Below are 23,570 nucleotides of genomic sequence, written 5' to 3'. Positions count from 1 at the left end.
AGCTTCTGACTGATCTCACTCTCTCGTTGCAAAATAAATCAATATTCTGTTTATCAAAGCTACGAGTACGGCTTATAAATGATTATCTACTGAAGACGATATAGATTTGAAAATAGTTTTATTCATTATCTTTTAGACATTGAAATCTTTTAAATGTCAGCCTAATGGTGTTAAACGTTCACACATGACACTGTTCATAGTGATCACAAAGCGCGCAGTATCTATCATGCTCACCAAGAAGACATATTAAACATTTTTTCACCCAACAACTATACACGAAACTTAGTAATAAATATATAAAATATTTGAATTTAACTTTGCCCATAACTCAGTATTGTGGTCAGGTCAGTCGGACGCGGTTATTACAAAGCTAGAAACCTTCTCTGTTAAATCGGTCCGGCTCTCTTTGTGACAAACATCTAGCTCGATAATCCATTATATTTGTCTATACAGCTGTTTCTATCATTCGTATATTGTAGGTATATTCAGGATGATCAGTAATTTGTCTGTAGCTCTTTCGTGGCCAAGCCAATGATCCGAATTTAATTAAATTTGATATGAAGCAAGGTTTAACTCCAAAGTAGGAGATATATATAGGCTACTAGGACCTACCCTAAAACGCGACCAAAACTGCGGACGACAACTAGTTTGCTATATATGATCCTATAGCAGTGTTTAATCTTTTTAGATTACATTTATAAGTAAAGTATTATTTCTTTGCCTGTAATTTGTAAATAAATAGTTAAGCTGATATTTAATTGTATAAAATGAAAATAGATATTAAAAAAAAACATTACAATTGAAATAAACATAGATATTTGCATATAACGCTATTTATAAACTCAACCGTTTTGAACACGATGATTTCGGGTTCAAACCCAGGCAGGCACCACTGAATTTTCATGTACTTAATTTGTGTTTATAATTCATCTCGTGCTCGGCGGTGAAGGAAAACATCGTGAGGAAACCTGCATGTGTCTAATTTCAACGAAATTCTGCCACATGTGTATTCCGCCAACCCGCATTGGAGCAGCGTGGTGGAAAATGCTCCAAACCTTCTCCTCAAGGGGAGAGGAGGCCTTTAGCCCAGCAGTGGGATTTTTTTTTTTATGTTATAGGGGGCAAACGAGCAGGAGGCTCATCTGATGGCAAGTGATTACCACCGCCCATGGACATCTGCAACACCAGGTATACAGGCTGCTAATGCTAATGCTATAAACTCAAGTATCAAATTATTTAAAATATTTGCAAAATATGAAAATTTTGCATAAATAAACAAACTATTTAAAAAACATAGACGTGATACCTTTCCAAAATATATCTGAGTGATAACCCTATTTGTCTTGAAGACTGCCTTTTTCCTATCTTAATCGAACTCCAAACGTACGTCGTTACTTACCTTTCACGTAACACCTAATTTTCATATAACGATACCTAACAAACCCAAGTCGAAGGTATAACACACAGTCAATTTTAACGATATGAATAAAACAGCGTTTCAATTCATACATCACAAAAGCTTTGAATTTTTCGAATCAATTTTCCGCGTTGAACCACTCTCGTCTTTGAATAGGGAATCAGCAAGAAATATTAACAGTTTTACCGAAGTTTGAACGAATTTAAGGTCTTTCAAGCTATAGTAGGATTTTTGAGTCTTTTTAATTCCGATTAAATAATAGTTATCTGTATGTAAATTGTATTGTATATTCGGAAAACTAATTATGTTATTTCTTTGGTCATCACGAGTGAACGGCTGCACCGATTTTGCTAATTCCTTTTTATTGTTTGTTAATTTTAGGAGAAGGTTCTTATGAAAGAAAATTCAAGAAAACTTAACGATCATATTAACTTTTCTAATTAACCACCGTTAATATAACCGCTTGATACAACTGTCATAAATCTTAAAAATCCGTGTTTTTCGCATAGCCAGTTGTATGGCGCCGTATCGTCATACCAACAAAACTATTCATATACGCGCCAAAAAATTAAACTAATACTGTTGTGTATCATAAAACATTATAATAATAAACAACACGTTTTTGAAATAAATTTACTTTTTCATTAATTATACAAATTCTAATTGAATATTCATAGGAAAGGCAGGACATCGTTTCTCGAGTCAGCTTGTTTACAACAACATTATTAATATATTTAAGGCGAAAACTAAAATCATATCATGCAAAGCGCGACGAATATTACCGCACTAAGTAACATACAAATTATTCTGAAAGCATATTCCGCCATAATTTCTAGCGCAAAGCCTCAGAGAACTTTTATATCACCTGAGCTGACGTTTGGGGCGCCATTCTTTTGATTCACGAGACCTAAATTAAAGTCTGTTTACGTAAAAAATCCTTTTACGGCATATACACCTTGATTCATAGGCGCTTTAGGCATCAGAGCGTTATAAAACCCGTGGGTGAAGGGAAAAAAACTAACTGTTGCGTTGAGACTCGTTATTCCGCCTGTGTGAGTGAGTGTTGAATGAAGAATGAATGGGGCAGGCGAACCGTTGGAAAATCACTTTCGATTTCTCCACCGTATTACGGGAACAAAAACTGCTAACTGAGCATAAACTCTATCTAAAATGTAGTAACATTTTATTAAACCTAGCTACTCTTAAATTTCTTTTTTGTTTAATATTACTTTGAATTTTAATTTTAATTAATATTTGATGTATGTATAAAAAATGTCTGATTACGAAATAATTAAAAAGAAATATATTTTATATCAAATCGAACATAACTAAATTGTTCTATCGGGTTTTTTTCTATTTTAATTTCCAGTTTTAACTAAGAGAGAAAATAAAACATAAAAGACAATTTCCCACGAATATATTACGATCTTTCTCTCGTGTGTTAATTATTTTCTCACCTCTCAAGGTACAAATTATTTACGAGTTTTACCCAACGATAAGAGCGAAACGGCAATTTCCACATTATACGAGCTTTATGAAACAATATGTCTTGAAATTAACTTAAAGGTAATTTCATGTTGTAAAGTTAATTTATACATATATCAGAACTGACGACGACGGGTGTTCGATACGTATATTTATTTAAATATATTATAAGATACGAGCTATAAAATGAAATATATGTTTAGTATATTCGGTATATTTTAACAAAGTTTATATTTATAACTGAACTCGCTTTAAAACGCTGGTGGTTGAAACGAAACATGAACTTTTGAAAAAAAAAAACAAACTTAATTTATGTTATAAATACTAAATTGATGGAACGGAAGTTCGAGGTTTTATTAAAAAATTAAGAAATTGACAATTAAATTGTTTGTCACTTATTTATTTAACCCATACATTATTACAGAATTGTTATTTATACCTAGTTCTGAGTATTTGTAACATAATGTTTATATATACCTTCATCTAAAATGTATCGAAGGAGGGCGAATCGTGATATTATAAGCCCTTATTGTATCAAGAGTAACGAAGAATTATTTCGAGGAAAACAATTAAGAAGGCGGGCGTAATAATGAGGTTTGGCATTAAATATATGTTCGATTAAACTTCTGTTACTTGTAGAAATTTACTCCGAAAAGCTTAAGATTGTTTTCTAAGTAATAATAAGGTTCAACAAAATAAGTCTACTGTTTAACTATAAACACTGAGTTATAATCCCCTAATATATTACATAACGTATGATATTGTAATTTTCGGAAATAAATACAAAACTTCTTTGTTTATATATTTTTTAAAATAACTTCTTATTAATAATAAAACTTTATTTTAGGGTATCAAGGCATTCCATAAAGTTAACTACCAACATCTACATTTTCATAACTAGAAATCAATGAAAAATCACTGAAAAACATGTTACCTAGATAGCGGTTATCGTTTAAATAAAATATAAAAAAAAAAAAACTGTAAGTACATTCAGCGTGTAGTTATTTATATTAAAATATGCATTATTTATTTATAGTCTGTATAAGTTTCGCGTGTCAACAAATTATACTTACAAAGTACACACACATAAACATTCATTAGACTAATGACATATACGTAATTATAAAGCTCCGTAACACTTTTACAGAACTGCGGATGAAATTAAAACAAATGCATATTTAGAATCATAAAAAGATAATATTTCATGAGATAATTTTTAGAATAGCTAGAGATATTGCAGGTAATATTTGCATTAAATGCATTTACAGAAAAATGTTCTATAAATAGAGTTCTATGTTATTAAAGTAACTAATGTTTTATCATAAAGGTAATGAGGTAAGTTTCATTCGAAAAGTATTTTTTCTGACAAATAACGAAACATTTAAATAATATAGGCAACACTGGTTTTTATTGCTGAAGTATGTGAAGCAACTTAAGATAAGAACCCGCTATAAATCTACGATACTAAGAAAAGTTGAATGCATTTTCAAAACTTATATGGAATATTAAAAAGACATTTTCTTGTTGAATCGCTATCACGAGACGACATCGATAAAAACGTTTAAGCGCCATAAAACCAAGATAGGGTTTAACGAACATCAGAAGTGAGGCGATATAAAGCAGACATTGAGATTTAACGTATCATGACGTTAACGCTAATCGTATATTTCGAACCGTAGTTTCAAACAGACAAGTTTATCGTATTATTGGGACTGCTTCAAAGGAATCACGTCATAGATACCGACAGACTCGCTCGCTCACACGATCGTTTAGAAATTAGTAAACATTCGTTTGATTTTTCTTCATCAAAGTTTCCTTTACTAAGACATGTGGAATAATTTCCATTAGAGTTAAATGTGTAGGTGTTTGATTGTTTATTTAGGAAGACAAACTATGCAAGCGGTTCCTGATACATTATCGCTAAAAGTTTATCAATAAAATACATAATCTGGAGACCAAAAACAAAACAAGCTAGTAACTACTACTTATTCTACTGCCAGCCCAACACTTTGTATTGCTGTGTTGCAGTTTGAAGGTTGAGTGACCCAGTGTATTTAATAGCACGAGTGGATTAACATCTCATTTCCTATAGTATTTGGTACGATAAAAATAATGGTTAATATATCTTGCAGTTGCAATAACAGTACTTACTATCAGACTGTTTATCTGCCTTTATATCTTAAATTTAAAAATATATATCTATAAATATATTGTACATATTGGTTGGTAATTCGCGTTACATATTGTTTTAGGAATCTATTCTAAGCCGTCAGCGCTTTCCCCTTGTAACATCCCTTCGCATTTTTTTATTTACGTGAGGGAATTTTTAATAACGCCCCGCTTACTTGACGGGACTTTGACGGTTACACAAAAAGGCCCGAATGAGGGCGTCATTTGTGGCTTTGTTTCTGTCGAGAACAACGCCAAATAATTTCAAGAGCCCTACGTGCAGTATAAAATTTCGTCATCACGTTTCTATTCACAAAAAAAGAATATTTTCGTTTTACGTAAAAAAAGTAGTAAAATCTCGAGCGTATACAAGAAGGTGAGAAACATAAAAAGGAAATTTTCCTTGGGCGATGTTTTCATGCCTCTCTATCTATTCAGGTTAACTCGCTTTAAATGTAGGCGCGCGTGAAAATGCTCTCGTTCCCCTGCAGAAACTTTATATATTTTATTATTCCTGAATGAACTACTTACGTAAACGTTATAATCTAAGGAACTTAACTTTGGGGTTTTCATTCAAAATCCCTAAATCCTTCCAGCAAAAACGGTAATATTTTCTCAAACTGGACGATAAACAAGATTAAAATTACACAACGCGGGCCCACGCCCGCAAATAAATCTCTTAACATAGAAATGTTTCGTCAGTTATACAGAACGTACAAAACAAATTATCCAAACTTTGATACCTTAAAATCATACTTTATTATTAATCTCTGTTGACTCTTCTTATTTAAAAAAATATATTTTGTCACAATTTGAACATATTACATCGAAATATTTATCAATTTTAAATTTCTAAATTTAAGCAAACATTGAAAATAATATAAACAAATGTCAGATACTATGTGTATGGAACCTACTTAATATAACGAATCTTTATTTTATTTAATTGAACAATTACACACAGATTGCAACAAAAAATGTTTCAAATGTAAGAGCAAGTTATATGTGTCCACATCTTAATTCCACACATATAAATTTTCAATGTGTAATTGAAACCTAGAAACAATCTCTATGAAGTATTTCTATTCACGTATACATAATGTATAATGCACATATTTGCTGAACGGAGACTTGGCAAGTCAACACATGATACCTACCGTCTTCTAGGCGTAATCTTCTCAAACAGGGTTATTGCTCCCGTGAGTCACACGAGCGAACTAAATAGGTGCAAACTAGACAATGTCTATGAAATAATTTATTAGAGTTTATTGAATTAAATCACTACATATTACTAAATAAAGTCATCTAGCCGCATCTATTCATGATAATCTCAAAAGTTTGCAGTAATGGACGCAGTGATTCGTGAGGTAGGTTTAAGTGTATAATTCATTAAGCAAATAATAAAACGATGGTTGTTGATGTTCTCAGAATAAAGTAAAGATTCAGCCGCCGAAATCTACCGACTCTGGGAAATAATGGCAATAGTAAACTGCATACCAAAATTTTATTATTTTTACCGAGTACTAGGAATACTAGAGTAATGTTATATATATCATACAGATACATAATTTTGACTTAAATTGATTGGCAAAGAGACCTATTTTGATTAAAATAATATATGAAACTAATAAAACTTTAAATGAACTATGTAATGTAATATATTTATTTATTAGTATGTATTATTGAGACCATATGTTATGATGTTCTAGTGTTTTTCACATATAGCTGTGAATATTAAATCAAAGTGAACTGTAAATGCAATTTAGCCACGAAAACCAGTCCTAACATCAGACTGCACTTTAACATCACATCCAATTACAGTAACTGGCAGTATCAACACCTACGTCCTTAAATATCACGCAGCTAGAACTAGGTTTAACATCCGACACACGTCACAATCTCGGAAGCCAACGGCAAAGCGATGTCTCGTTACAGGAGTAAAATATAGTCCGATTGAATTGGCTCTATACGTTTTCGTATATATACTCCCTCGGGGTTACTAACAGCGAAATTCGCTTAGCTACGAGGCTATCAGTTATGTCGAATAAATTGGTATGTTCTCGAGTTTTTTTTTTCTATATATCAATAAACTTTTTCCGTGAAAAAACTAAGCAACAAAATGATTATTTATATTACAACATGCTCATCATTATGAATTTCGGAAATTACTAATTTAATTGATCTACTGACCGGTGTTTTTTTACACATCTTTGTAGAGGAAATAATTAGCTTAAAAAATCATCATTAATATTTTGCGTCCAAATATTTTCTTTAGAAATAAACAACTCATATTTTCGACGAACAACTAGTAACGATACAATACCATTACAATAGAGAATTGTGCAACAATGTATATTTAGTAATAGAAACCTTACGTGTTACGTATGCATGATTATATGCCATAAGTTATATGTTATCTTTCCATTTGAAATAAAAACAAATAATAATGTATAACCTGAAATACGTAATTAATAAGTTGTGGCATACCGAGACATAGCAACGCGAATAATACGCGAATATCTGACATATAAGCGTATTTATGACCCAACATCAATAATATCGAAATGAGCTGGGTTCCTTTATCATTAGCATTTTTTTAGCATTAGCAGCCCGTAATTGTCCCACTGCTGGGATAAAGGCCTCCTCTCCTTTGAGGAGACGGTTTGGAGCATATTCCACCACGCTGCTCCAATGCGGGTTGGCGGAATACACATGTGGCAGAATTTCGTTGAAATTAGACACATGCAGGTTTCCTCACGATGTTTTCCTTCACCGCCGAGCACGAGATGAATTATAAACACAGATTAAGCACATGAAAAATCAGTGGTGCCTGCCTGGGTTTGAACTCGAAATCATCGGTTAAGATGCACGCGTTCAAACCACTGGGCCATCTCGGTTCCTTTATCCCTAAGATTATATTCAGTAGTGAGGCAGACACACGACAGTATTCTATAGGTTATTATTACTGAAAATATTTTGAATGACGGCTACATTCATGCAGTTGTATTTAAATAGTTTAAAACAAACCTGTCTGTCCATACGCGAAGATGCAGGCATTGTATCCTTCGAAAGCGTTGTCCAGTATATCTCGACCTAGACATTCGAAAACTGTCTTCTGAGAGGCGAAGTTGGGCAGCGTGGGATCCAGTGAGTAGAAACAGTGATCGAATGCGAACGTCTTTGGTTGTTTCCTGGAAAAAGAAAATTTATTCTGTATTATAATGAAACATGTGTTCCGTTCATAATACTGGTATAGGAGTACTACACTCAAGAGGAGGCTTCAATCCTAAACAGCAATAATTTTAGTAAGAACTGTTCATTTTTTTAAGTATTTTTATTAAATTTAAGGCTTGAATTATATTCATGATGCAATTTTTTCTTTGAAAATTTTATAGAATAATACTCTTATAATATTCCTAGAGTTAAATGCGTTACTCGAGTAACTGCGGATAAAATCGGTGATACCAGCTTATTAAACAATAATCTAATTTAAACGATTTAAAAAATTACATGTTAGTTTTACTAACATGTAATTTTTTAAATCGATACGTCAATATAAATAAAACTATTAACAGTAACGATTACTTGGATTTGTTTACAAAAATATCTTGACCAGTTACGTGTAGGAATATTACAAATAATACTAAAATATTTATATGTAAAATATGTATGTATAATATGTATCTTGTAAAATAAATAAACATCAAGATTCGTAAGAGACATCGTCGTATAAATTTATAATATGCGTTAAATGTTTCGTTTATATTTATAAAAATTACCCGTCCCGTCGAGTAATTCAATTATTTTACGTCCGAATATTTCATACAAGGGTCATTTTTCAATTTAATTAAGGTAATGACTGTCGAGGTTATCACTGGCACTTGTAACGTTTATATTAAACGTATTTATTATTAATATCAGTTTTGTTATTTGAAATAGAGGTAAATATTATTTTAAGATATATTTTTATTTATATACCATGTTAGTGTATAAAGATATACTATATGCTATTTTCAATAGTGAATCGGCACCTGTTAAGTGGCCCCCCTCGTTCTTGTACACTTCTTACACCACGGGACCACGGTAATTGCTGTTATATCACCTATGCCTATAATGACAACGAATAACTTCACCTTTCAAACATTAAAAATATATTTTGCCGTTTGAGAATAACAGATAAGTTAATTGTAGAAGGAATAAAATAAATAATTTTATTTAAGTAAAAGGCCATTTAGCTTGAAGACATTTTCAATGCTGATTGTTTTGATAAATGTTTTCCGCTTCGTCATGGTTGTGAAATCGTGCTTGTACCGACACAAATGCATCATGTGCAACAACATTGTCGGCGTTTAGGCCAAGGTCACACGTTTGAATTAATTTGATTTATTAAACCGAGATTATAGTACAAATTATAAAGACACTGTTAAAGCGATTTAAATCTCTCAATCCTTGGTGGTAAGGTCTTGTGCAAGCCCGTCTGTGTAGGTACCACCCACTCACCAGATATTCTACTGCTAAACATCAATACTCAGTATTGTTGTGTCCCGGTTTGAAGGGTGAGTGAGCCAGTGTTACTACAGGCACAAGGGGCATAACATCTTAGTTATCAATTTTGACGGCGCATTGTCTAAGTCGATTTCTTACAACGCCATTGGTTACTGGTGGTGACCACTTACGATCAGGTGGCCCATTTGCTCGTCCATCTACCTATATCATACAAAATGATTAGTAAAATTATATTTAAAATTTAAGTTTTTTTTATAATTAATGTAAACAATAAATTTTAACAACACGGATACCTAACTCAAAAACAGACGGCATATTATATTTCTCGGGTTTAATACAATACAATAGGCTTGGTAGGTCCGATGAGAGTTAGTGTAACGCAACCCAAATTCTGTACAAAACTTTATCGTTGTTTGAAATTAAATATATGTACATTAAGCCTTAATGCGAAAAATGTTTAAACAATATTTAAATATTTTTTAATTAGCATTTAATAATTTAAATGCAAATTAAATTACTGTAAAAATCGTAATGGGCTTGATTGTTTTTTTTAATTAGTCAATTGTATAATAGTCATGACTATAACTACAAAGTGTTTACAACAGAAGTACCTACTAATTTTACTTTACCTCATTATAAACAGTTAGAGACATCATATTTTTGAAGTATAAAATTATTCATAGCTGTAATTGTAGTAAGCGTTTTTACCGTTTCATACGACGCGAGATGGTTTATTTTAAAAACTGAAATAGAGTGTTAATAGTTATCTACTTTAAAACTTCCGACAATTTTATCGCAATTATAAAAACGTGGCAGTAAATTTTTCTACTAACAACTGCACTAGGAAGTGAAGCACACATATCAAAAGTATATTAAAACAAATTATACAATTCTTTTAAAAAATGCTTTGCCAATTTTTATTTTATACCTATATATATATATAAAGAGTTTTAAAATGAAATTTTTAAAATTATTTAACGAACAACGGTTTAATTTTTGCTCTGCAATTTGATTCAGTGTTTTGCTATTTTAAAATATTATTATAATACGTAGGTTTTATTGTAAGGCTATATTTTTTATATTAATAACAAATTATTTATTATTTAATTATTTCTATATTTTTTATATTATTTACGTACGACAAACAAATACGACAAATCGAGAGTATCTTTCCTAAAATAAACTTAAACTAAATTAATTACTATACTAACGTAACTGTTTTTTTTTTTTCTTCAATTATTTAGATATATATAATATACCTCGAGTCGTAGAACCACCCGCAAATGAAACAGTACGATTATAATTTGTCCTTTACCGCTGATACAGAAAGCGAAGAGACTTAAATACTACTCGTAGTAGAAATAACGAAGATATTAAAGACTTTTGTATGGGAAAAGCTATTGTGCTATTTCCTGTAATCCGGACAGCGAACCCCTCCCCGCCCTTTTGTTATTAGCTCGACCGCTGAACGGTTATATTATTTTCATCTAAAAATCTTCTAAGCAAAATGGAAACCTTATATTTATTTTGTTTATTACACTTGCATATTTTCAAATATTTACTTTTTACAGGAGTTATAAACATATGTTTATAAAATACAGTATCTATTAATGTAATAAGTAATTATGAATTACAAATTTTACCACAGGCATTGATAATATATATACTTTTTAACGTGCTGATTTTTAAATTAATAATTATAGAGGCTGTATAACGTACCACATACAGTTTAAATAGTAGGCCAAGGTTAGTTGAAAAAAAATAGGTAGTAGAGTATCCGTCTGAGTTCAGTAGGCGCCTCCCACTCTTCAGTTTTTCTATACTATTAACTAGCAAGATTTTGCAGCATTTCTATACGAATAGGTATATGCGTTAGTTTAATTGTAACAACTCATATTTTCCGACGCAGTATCGAATCATTTCTATTACCAATTTGTTATTGTTTTGTTCATCTCCTATTTTATATTCAATAAATAATTACATGTACTATTAAAAGTAAATCCAATGTTAGTATCGTTACCATGAGAATAAAATATTTAGGTGTAATGTATATATCTCACCGAATTTTAATCTAAACGAAATAGGTTACATAATATCTTTATGAAAGGACTCAGTATGACAAATAAAATTAACGCACAAGAATACAAAGCCGCCAATCTAGACACGCGGAAGCGTGTCAGCCAAGTTCTAGTATAGCAGAACTGGCGTGCAGCACCGTGTGTAATATTACACGAACCATTTGGAGCCACTTTTGACCTCCTCATAACTCAAAAACTATTTGACATAAATGTGTCAAATTTGGCTCATATATTAAGACTCGCGAGATACATATGTGTTCCAAATTTCATAAACGCATCTCAAATGGTTATTTAGATATTAACGTCTAAAAATCGTCATTTTTATCACTGACTGACCTATAGATCAAAACTATAACCTACTTCCAGGTGACCTAGAAAGTTCAAATTTGGCATGCAGGTAGATAATTACGCCAATATAAAGGAAAAAATCTGAAACTGGTAATTTTTTATCATATTATTATAATTTTTCATTTTATTGGATCTATTAGGAACACTTATATATTTAGTTCCTGTAATAACTGTAATAAAAAAAATTATGTAAGAACCAGCAATCAAAACTTATGACAGCCGGTCTTAATGTGGATTTTAAGGTCTTCACGTGAATATATAACAAGTTGAATACCACCCTTAAGTTTTTTAAATCCAAATATTTCCGTTTTATTACTTATGAGTATAGCCGACTTTCGTATTTATTACGTTATTAACTAGCATTTAGTGCACATCAATGGCGCAAAATCATTATACTTAAAAAAAAAAATAATAATAGGCATTTCGGTACACAGCTGGAGCAGCGGGATAGGAGCGTTGCGATTAAACCTTAACGCGGACGTGTCTGAGCGAGTGGCAACCGCGCTCATAAGAATTATTTCAATCCCTTCCGATGGAAGCTGCCTAGTCTATTCGACTGCATATTTTTGTTTGAGTATACTAGTATACAACAATAAAATAAGTTTCGTGAGACTGTAGTAGAGTATGTATATCGTAACTGGAATGATTTAAGTTTGTACTCTAGCGCTACAAACGGGGATCCTTATTGCTTGGAAGAACAGTATCGAGCAAGCATGCTGATGTCAGTAAAGGACTGGTGAATGGATTCAATGGAAAAATAGAGAAGATACATTGGGGACGTCGATAACAGCAATAGCGCACGTAAAATAACAGTTTAATTTAAACATACTTTAATTTGCGAACTAGAAGTCAAAACTAAGTTACAGATATTAAGTATTGTACATATATGTTCAAAGGAAACAATTCTCTATTTGCTTAGCATATTCTACTACTATAAAAAAATCACAAGGCCTTCGCCTTGACGGTGCTCTTTTCGACATAGGCTCCTCTATATTAAGTAAAGAGCAGGCTTACGTTGGCCTCTCTAGAGTTAAAAACTTAGATGGAGTACATCTTATCAATTTAGGTCCAAGTCAAATCAAGACACAAGAGAGCTCTATTGTAGAATACAACCGTTTGCGCACGTTATACCACCCCTACTTGGGCAAATTAAGTATAAACAGAAAACGCGTAAAAAAATTCCGGTCACTGAGTGGGCAATTCACTCGAACATTTCAGAGGTACCTACAAGAACAATAAGAACGTATCAAAAAAAGACAATTATACCCCGTAAACATAGGAAAATAGAATAGTTTAACAAAAACCATTTGGTATTAATTTTGTTATTAATAAGTACCTACTAATAATTTATACAAAAAGTAGTGATATCCCATCAAAAACATAAATGTAAAAATGAGAGCCAAGTTAAATATTATGATATATACCTTGGTTGTTGTCTTCAACGACAAAAGAAGTGAGATCTAAATTTGTGCCAAGTTAAAAAGTCCTTTCTGAAATTTATTTATAACTACATAAAATATCATTTCTTCTTATAACTTGGGGTAATATATTGTTGCCTAAGGTCTGACTTGGCTAGTTCTTATATGTTTATAAACACAAATTGTAGTTTGTGTTTAGAATAACAAATTATAACTCAGAACATCTAAGAAGAATGGAGGACAGGTCAGTATTGCTTAGTTAGTATACGTACATTAAGAGCTGCGATGGTCCAGTCTCTAGAAAATATGAATCTTAACCAGATATTGCGAGTTCATATCCAGACAAGTACCATGAATTTTTGCGTGTCTAATTTGTGTTAATAATTCATTTGTAACAGGCTTAGAACTTACGAAGGCTATAATATAATTCGTATATGAGAACTAGCCAAGTCAGACCTTAGGCAACAATATATTACCCCAAGTTATAAGAAGAAATGATATTTTATGTAGTTATAAATAAATTTCAGAAAGGACTTTTTAACTTGGCACAAATTTAGATCTCACTTCTTTTGTCGTTGAAGACAACAACCAAGGTATATATCATAATATTTAACTTGGCTCTCATTTTTACATTTATGTTTTTGATGGGATTATTTTAACTCAGTGAAAAAGATTTGTTTGTGCCTAGCATATTTTATCAGATAAACTAAAAGATCCTCATTGTTATATTATTTAATTTAGAAACTCTTTGATATGGATGACTTATTTAGAACAAATATATATAAATCTAGCTGTCGCCCGCGGCTTCGCTCGCGTTTTAGTGGTTGGTCATTAGCTGTTTGTCATAAAAAGCTTATGTAGGTACTTCCTAAGTGTGTTTGCTTCATACCAAATTTCAAATTGGGTCCAGTGGTTTGGTCGCGAAAGAGCAATGAACAGGCAGAGATACTCCGTATTTATAATATTACTATAGATATATAATTTTTATTTAGTCAGCTAAAATATTCTTAACATTTTAATATAATTTTCAGGGAATACTCTTAGTTTTAATATTTGATACAAATGCCTGAGATAAGATTACCTCTGCTCATTAAAACATGCATTATAAGAGATATAAGCGTTGCTTAAATCGTTATGGGACGCCTAAGTGTTGGAAGCTAACTTATCATCAACATGGGGCCTATAATGACTTTTATGTTTATTTAAGCAGTTAGTCTAACTACCAGATAGTATATGGTCATGTTTGCCAATAGGCACTAGCACTTTCAGCATTACAAATTATTCCTTCCAACGTCGATACATGCCAGACAATAAGGTGTAGTGTTATGGTCTTCGTGAATGTCCTCCACATTATATAACTTGAACTTCAAACCGGAACGTAACTACTGAACACGTCTTGACGCGAGGTGCGATCTACATATAAAGATCGTCAATACCAAAAAAATATATTAATAAGAATAAATATTGGACAACATCACATACATTACTCTGATCCCAATGTAAGTAGCTAAAGCACTTGTGTTATGGAAATCAGAAGTAACGATTGTACCACAAACACCCAGACCCAAGAAAATATAGAAAACTAATGAACTTTTTCTATATCGACTCGTCCGGGAATCGAACCCGGGACCTCGGAGTAGCGTACCCATGAAAACCGGTGTACATACTACTCGACCACAGAGGTCGTCAAATTAAGAAATAACAAAAATGTAAAAAATAATGGTGTTTAGCGGAAAAATAACTGATGAGCGAGAGAGTATTATACCATACATAAAACGGAATATAGGGCATTAATCGTTTGTTGATAAATACGTTTTTGTAAAAGTATCACACTCTTTTTCAATTGAGCTACGATATAATTACGAAATATTTTAGTTATAATAATGTCCTTCATCGGTAATATATTTCGAGGAAAGTGCAATCCGACGAACTTAGTTCAGCAGAACTCAGTGACTGTCCAAAATGTCTAGACTGAGTAATTGATTGAGGACTGCTTAGTTCATCCGTCGTTCGTGGCATATAGATAAGTGATTAAGTCAGATGTATTACGTGGTAGGTTACGCTCTACATCATTCTGTTAGAGCTATTGCTTGACACAATAGGCTTCGCTGTATATTTATAATAATTATAATACGCTTAATGTAATCTCAAACAATATAAGTTTAAATTATATCATATCAATAAAATCAGACAAACTGTAAGAGGCGAAGTTACCGCGGTACTTATTCCACACGTACGTGTTCTTTACATACGAAACTACATCACAACTTGTTAATAACATCATCCTAACTTTTAGATCGGTTGCTTATTGAAATAATTTTGAGTAAGAGTTTGTATTTAAATTCCCTATTATTATAGACAATATAGGAGATAAATATTACAGAATACCCACAAATAAGAAATACAATAAATAAGGGTCGAACAAATATTATTAAACTTCACAAGGAACCTATCGGAGAATGAAAGAAAAAAGTTTCACCCTTAATTTCATATTTATGGTAAAACTTTTGGAACCTTTTCAAAAAATGTAAATATTTTCTCATCTATACGATTTTGGAATATTTTAATACATGAATATTAAAATGAATATTTAGAAGACCTGATTGATAAATATAATTTAGTAATATCACTATTTTGACACTATTGCAGCGTGACGGACGGTAAAATCATCATAAAAACAAAAAACAAAAAGGGCGGTTTGTTTGATCGTTTCAAATTAGTTTAGTTTAGAGATAACAGTTTAGAGATTGTATATAACGGATTCTGCATTGAAAGTATTCGATTTGAATACGATTTTTTGAATAGTTAAGTATCTTTCTTATTTGTATTTTACATAATCTTAAGTATTAGGAAAATTTGAAAACAATTAAAGAATAAATACCTACATATATATATAATTCAAAAACGAAAATTATAGTAGTTTAAATAACGTATTTCCACAGTTATCGATTATAGATCTCATACTTAAGTTCACGCTACATTATACCATACATTTTTTTTCGATTTATCGATCAAATTTTATAATAGGTAGGTAACTGACATTTGGACAATCTGTTAAGTGTTAAGTATGTTAAGTGATCCACCTATATAGGTGGATATATTATATTACCGCTTACATCGCCAATGCGCCTAGGAACATGAAGACACATATGAAGTTAAGTTGCCTCTAATTATACTGGATCTCTACATGATAGGGTGAGTCCCTACAAACCGGAACACGACAATACCAAATAGTGCTGTTTAGTGATAGAAAAATGAGTTCATTTAGAGGTTAATTTTTTTATGCTATATTTAATTATAAATGAAAAATCATATTTAAAAATATATAAAAAGAAATGTAAATTGTGTTTTTAGAAATTTTCCTCCAGCATTACCCCCCTTTTCGAAAGTCCGGCTCGAATTGAAAGTTTATTTCTAACAACAAACGGATAACACTTAAAATGTACTTAACATTAATTATCTCCATACATTTTCATTACTTACTCATAGTGTGCATAATATATTCAGCCCGTAAGGACGACGAAAGTGCTCTTTGCAGGTTTTCTTTACCTTGTAAGTAGTCGTTAGTGTCACGACCCGAGACACGAATAGCTTAAATAAAGGACAGTAACAATTTTACGAGTATAGCGGTATTTACATAAAAAAATAATTAATTAGACACGTCGTTATCATTAAAGTACGTGGTACCCGTAGTTGTTATTTATACAGTTATTAAAATTATTATCTTTGCACATTATATACCACCTTGATGAGATATATATATATATATATATATAGGTGGTATACGCTACAAACTATCTCGTTAACAGCAACAATAGCCTTTGTTGCTGTTAACGAGACAATGATGTCCTTTATTTAGTCCTGCTGATCGATTTACTTCTGAAAGACTTGACCGATTGCGATTATATACACATACTATATTTTAGTGTAACTGTTTTATTGAGAAGACAATTCCTGTCTAATTCACGATTTCATGTATAACGCTATAATCGAGTTATTAACAAATTACATACTTATGAAACACTAAGAGCTGCAATTTCATTAATTACTGATAAATCAATTCGCAGCTTTGGTTGCGAAAAATATAATAATTTTTATATTTTTTGCTAACTCTAGGCGAGTTGGCTGAGTTACCAAAGCAGCGAATTGATTTATCAGTAATTAATTAAATTGCAATAATAACAGCCCTTCATACATATAATAATCTCATGTTCTTTTAAAAAGTAGGTTACATAAGTAACATAGGTATTATAATATTCTATTTCCCTCTGTAATACGAGGGCGTCGTTACGTAAAATTGGGCAACAATTTCAATTTAAGTTCGGGCGTCGCTTTACAATTGCATATTATTAACATTAATAGTAAACTTCAGCTGTATTTCTATTATAAAACAAGGTTCAAAATTTGACTATCGATTTTGAGAAAGCCATGCCAAGTCAATTGCTTTAAGCTTAATGCATATAGGAGCCATTATTTTCGAATTCATTTTCACGAAACAAATACATATTTAAAATACAACATTTACAACATATGACTTCAATAAAAACTTTTTCGAGAAAAAAAAGTGTTAAGGATTTCATTATTGTAATATAAAATAAAATAGGAGAGGTATTAAAAACAAACCGTGTACGAGGGATTAATTCCAGTTACCGTAGTTAAGGGAAGGTCAGACACCCGCCTTTTGTATTTTAATCCCCTTAAGTAGAACATCTAATGCCCTTAATGGTTATTCGATTACAATACACCGAACTATAATTTCCAATTTAATGTAACCATGAATAGAACGAAAATATATTTATAACAACTACCTACACCAAATGGGCAGTTAAAAGAACCGGAATTAAGTTAAGCAAAATTATTAATTCAAGCAAAACATTTTAGTCTTTCCTAGCAAAATAAACTTTATTTAAGTGGAGTTTTCTAATAAAAACCAATTTAATCAATGTACAAGTAGATTATGTCAGTTTAACCATAAGCTACCATCGTCGGTCTGTTTAAAGATCCGAAATAAGTAACTGGTAATTTACTTGCTGCGAACCAAATATTTCTGCTAGAAAATTTACGAAAACTTTTTTTTATTGAGTATAGATGATTAACTTTGGTTAATATAAGCTCTTAAATCTGTTTACGAGTTTAAGTCAACCGTAAAAGGATAACAGTTTTTAATCTAGCGCTGAATTCTATGTTGTTTATAGCTTTTGTGGGTAAAGATACAATAGTCGTAAATGCATAAGGAGCGCGCAGTGACGCGACGACAGGACGCCGGAAGAGTCCACAAAACTCGCCATTGAATAGTACCCGTTGGCGGTTTGCCAGATACTTATTCATCAAAATTGCAAAGCAATGACACCAAAACACCCAGTTTTAAAACCGAAACACCCAGCGCCAGAATGTTTTATGACGCCAATTGCAAAAGTCGTAAGGCATACGGTATGATAGTTGTGACAGACGCAATTTTAATACGGATGATTAAATCTTTCGACGTTATATTTGTTATATATGCAGAAATATACATTAACTAAATATAATTGTACATCAGAGTTGTAGTGTATTAAACATTGCCAAAGTGAATGAGAATATAACGAGATTCGGCAGAGCGGAAAATTGCTGCTTTACCCTTTAAACTACAGAATCATTGGGATACACGATACTCCTAAAATTAGGCCGAATCGCCACTAGATCTCCATTAGCGCAAATGCTATGTCATTCGGACGCTGCGAAAAACGGGTAACAAATTTATTTGGGCTTCGTAGATACTGTGGTATTATAATATACCTACGTGTCCAGTATTCGTAACCAAAAGCGAACTCTTATTATTTAACGATGTACATATGGCTGTTTTATATCACATTATGACAAACGGGTTTCAACCGCGATCATACCTTTTTCAAATTATTCTTTCCCTCAGGCATTTCGATACCGTTTACTAATTTAACATTTCGACTGACACCGTACCTCATTACTTTATAAACTCTGATTTCACAAATAAATATTTTATAAAAAATAAATTGCTAATTGAACTGTACTTAAGATTTACAGCCAATCATAAATAAGTTCATGATATTTCGTGAAAACATTTCTTATATGAATAGATTTTTTTAGTATTCGTTAAAGAAAAACTAATATTTACCTCGTAAATACAAACGAATACATTTATTTGTAGCTTCTGTGGAGGGATCAAACTAAACCGTAATGTAAAGATAAAACTTTGACATACATCGCGAGAGCTCCACACATAGTTGCGGCGAGGACTAGATTGTACTACCACGTATATATGAAAATTTTGTTTACATATTTACCCACATATCTTTGTTTGCGGGTAAATATGTAAACAAAATCTTTTCTTTCAAAGGAAATAATAGAAAAATACAAACATAATATTTACTACATCGAATATGTATAATCACGATTAAAATATAACAATATTCATCATTTTTAATAGAAAAACTCACTTGTAACATTTAACACTACTGATATCAAAATTGTAGTAAAATTTGAAACAATTTGAACGACTCCGCTAAATATAATATCGTCCAACGAAAATAATTAATTCGCGAAGTAAGTGATATATTCTACATATTTTAACTCGGTGAATTTTTAGGACCGAGCTCGCTACAAGAACCTGATACCGTAACAAAGGTCAGGTCAGATATCAGAGGTTACGTAAGGTTTAGTTAGCAAAAAAATCTATATTTAGCATAATAAGTAGTTCACACTTTATACACGCCTCAATATACGTTCATACCGTAGTAATAGTGACAATTTAAGTGTCGCTTTTCGCGCTGGATATCGGACAACGGTAAATATATTCGTGTTTAAGAAATACAAAATATATTACGCGCTCAACGTTCGACTTGAACTCGCAATAATAATAATTCAAAATAGAGTTTTAGATATGGATATAGTATATAGACTAGATAGGAAACCATTTAAACCACTTAACATTAACTAGAATTGCCACTACTTATTCGATATATTATTATAATGATAATTATGCTAAAATAATCATTACAATTCACTTAAAACGTAATATTTTGTCTGAATGACTGGTATACCGGTTTTGCTCGTGACGATTACCTAGTTACTACTATAAAATAACGATATAAGATAAACTTAAAATTTGGAAGGACAATCGTTTTGTAATTTATAGCGCACAAAAATGAAAAAATAATAATTGAAATACAGTTTTTCGCTGCGTTTCGTAATCATTAAACTTCATAAACCGATAAATTCTCGGTGTTCTTAATTTAATACACAAAGAAATGCACTAATATACCTTTTATGAAGAAGAAAAAATAATAATGCTTAAAACGTATGGTTTAACTGTATATTATGGTTTATTATCTACACCCAAATGCCGGCAAAACAGAGTAAAGAAAATAAAGTTAAATTTTTTATATGCAAAATTTCTTCTTTCTTTCTTAGCGATACTATATTAATTTAAATTAACGATTTAAGTGCAAATTACATTCAGGTTGAAATTGATAAAGGTTAACAGATAAAGGTATGAATTAGATTTCTCTTGAACACAAAAATGAAAAATATAGGGCGAGTTTATCCGAGCAGAGTTTATCTCGTAAATTCAATTTGCATTTCATAAACGACCTTTAGAAATTTTGTTTGGTAGAAATTTGCTCACAAATAATTTTATTCTAAATATCAATTTTAGTCGGTTATATTTTGTGTCATATTTATTTTAAATTAAAACCTTTCTGTCATAGACGACAATACATTTTTTGAAATATATACAGAATGCAATAATTTAAGCATGTAGGTAAAGATTAACATTAATAATTAATAAAAGCATACACTATGATACAGCTTCGTATATAACTTTAAGTTTTAATAAGTGTTTGAAAACGTAAACTTATAACAGCAAGTTTCCGACTCTACAAAGTCGTCCTTCTTGTGCAAGGTATTCGTTTTCATAAGCAAATATTTTTAAATAGTATAAAATTTTGTACAATTATTAAGAAATAATAATTGTACAACGTACATATAGTATGTAATAAACCTTTTACACGATACAATAATTTATTACACGAAAAAAAAAAACACAAAATTAGTATTAATTTATTTCCATACAGTATATATAAAATGAAAAATAGGTGAAACGTGAAAAGCGGTTTTTTTAACGAATAGTTTCAGTACAATCAAAGGTTATTTAAATATAGAAAGTTATCAACACATGTTTAACGCTTCAACGACCTTTATAGACATCGGCAATAACTTTTCCAATTCGGAAGGTAGACGTCATAATCTTGAAAAGCAATAATCTAACATCCCCAAGTATTACAGCTCCGTAGTAAAGTACCAGATCAATATCGCACCCCAAAAGATTACCGTGTCTGTGAATGAAGGTTTACAGGGTGACATTATAATATAAGCTACACTACTGTTATCATATAAATATATAATTCAAGGCAATACAAAATTTAAAGAAGAATTTTATAATAATTGTTAAGACATATTTACTTGGGGGTTGGCTTAGTATAAGCCCGTCTGGGTAGGTTAGACTAGTTTATACTCATGAGGTATTCTGCCGCAAAACAGCAATACTTAATAATGTTGTATTCTGGATTGGAGGGTTAGTAAGCCAGTGTAACTACAGGCACAAGGGACATAACAACTTGGTTCCAAATGTCGGTAACGCATTGGCGATGTAAGGAATGGTTAATATTTCATACAGCGCAAACATTTATAATAAGTGGTCACGACCAAAAAAATAGTGAGAGTTGGCGGTGGTGATCGTCACTTAACATCTCTAAATTTAGTTTTGGTAAATAAACCGATAAACCGATCTAAAAACAATTTGGTATGAATGTAGCTTGGACCGTGTTTTCTAATAAAGAACTAGAAGTTAAAATATAAATAACCAACTACTGACCGGCACGCTATGCAATATATCTTAAATTTTGTGTGTAATGATCACATACGACTCGCACTCTACTTTTGTTGATCTACGCGAAACTACGACCTCTACGCAAGTATCAACAATAACTCGACTGATTTTATACTTAGATTTTCGACCAAGAAACATGATTTTTATATAAAATATTGTTTATAATAGTTCGATGCACCAATGCAGCGTATAAATTTCAACAACAAAATATAATAAATTTGTCCTTCTCTATGTTTGTATATACTAAAAGTACAATATCTATATTTAACAAGGTCCGCACGAACAAACTCATTTATAATTTAATCAATAATAATATAAATAATAATAGTGCAAATAAGGTTGCACTTTTTACTTTTATGATTCATCCAAATTCAACACTAAAAAGCAACCAAACTTATGAGACCATCGCTCATTGCTACAAACGTATGTTTATATGACATGAAAAAAGAACAGTTTTTAGAAACGTACAAACATGTTGAAATCCACAATAGTGTAACGATTGTTCAGAGTTCCGAGGGAGCTCCCTTAACAGCTTCAAGAACTTTTATGAATAAGAGTCCTTGAAAAGGATGACGGTTGGCAAACCTATTCAAGAGGTCTCTGAAGCGCCTCATAATAGTTTACACACGGAGACAATATCAACTTAGGAGATACTGAAGTTAACACAGCTCGTTACGTGAATAGGGAGAACAGTATGACATATTCCATCTCTTACAGGTTTTAATTAAACTAAACATAATATATTCTGGTTAAGCTTTGATTATATATGATAGTATATAAACCCTGATAATAAAATTAAATAAATACTATTGAAAAACAAACGTTAACAAATTTACTAAATTAATTATGTATGTCACGTATAGTGATTTTTCGGTAATAAAAATATTCATATTTTAATTTCTATAGTATGGCGAATTTGTCACCGAAACTATAGGCACAGTTTATCTATTACATGAGAATTTATAGAGTATTCATTCATACAGTGACAATCTACTTTGTATCTATGAGGAAGATTGCCTTTTTTCACATAGATAGTTTCCAACATTTGTTTCCAACGAAAATTGAATAACTACTCATTATCTATCATGACTGGTAGATTTTAAGTACCAAACTGACTACTATTATTAGCTGAACTTGATTTTGCTATCCACCAACCCGCATTGGAGTAGCGTAGTGGAAAAAGCTACAAAATCTTCTCCACAAAGGTAGAGGAGGCCTAAACCCAGCAGTGGGACATTTAAAGACTG

General features: G+C 31.4%; 1 protein-coding gene across 6 annotated transcripts in view; it reads right to left on the bottom strand.

Annotated features, from left to right (window-relative positions):
- LOC125066577 (kinesin-like protein KIF13B) overlaps nucleotides 1-23,570 on the bottom strand; it is a 128,256-nt gene that overhangs the window by 60,612 nt on the left and 44,074 nt on the right. For all 6 annotated transcript variants that reach the window (XM_047674712.1, XM_047674726.1, XM_047674741.1 and 3 more), the window contains exon 3: nucleotides 8,099-8,262. In XM_047674712.1, coding sequence (XP_047530668.1) covers nucleotides 8,099-8,262 — 164 coding nt within the window. The remainder of the gene's footprint in view (nucleotides 1-8,098; nucleotides 8,263-23,570) is intronic.

Source organism: Vanessa atalanta, chromosome 1 (assembly GCF_905147765.1).
Source record: "Vanessa atalanta chromosome 1, ilVanAtal1.2, whole genome shotgun sequence".
Lineage (NCBI taxonomy): Eukaryota > Metazoa > Arthropoda > Insecta > Lepidoptera > Nymphalidae > Vanessa > Vanessa atalanta.
Note: the sequence above shows the minus strand (reverse complement) of the source record. Positions and strands in the feature narration are given on the sequence as shown.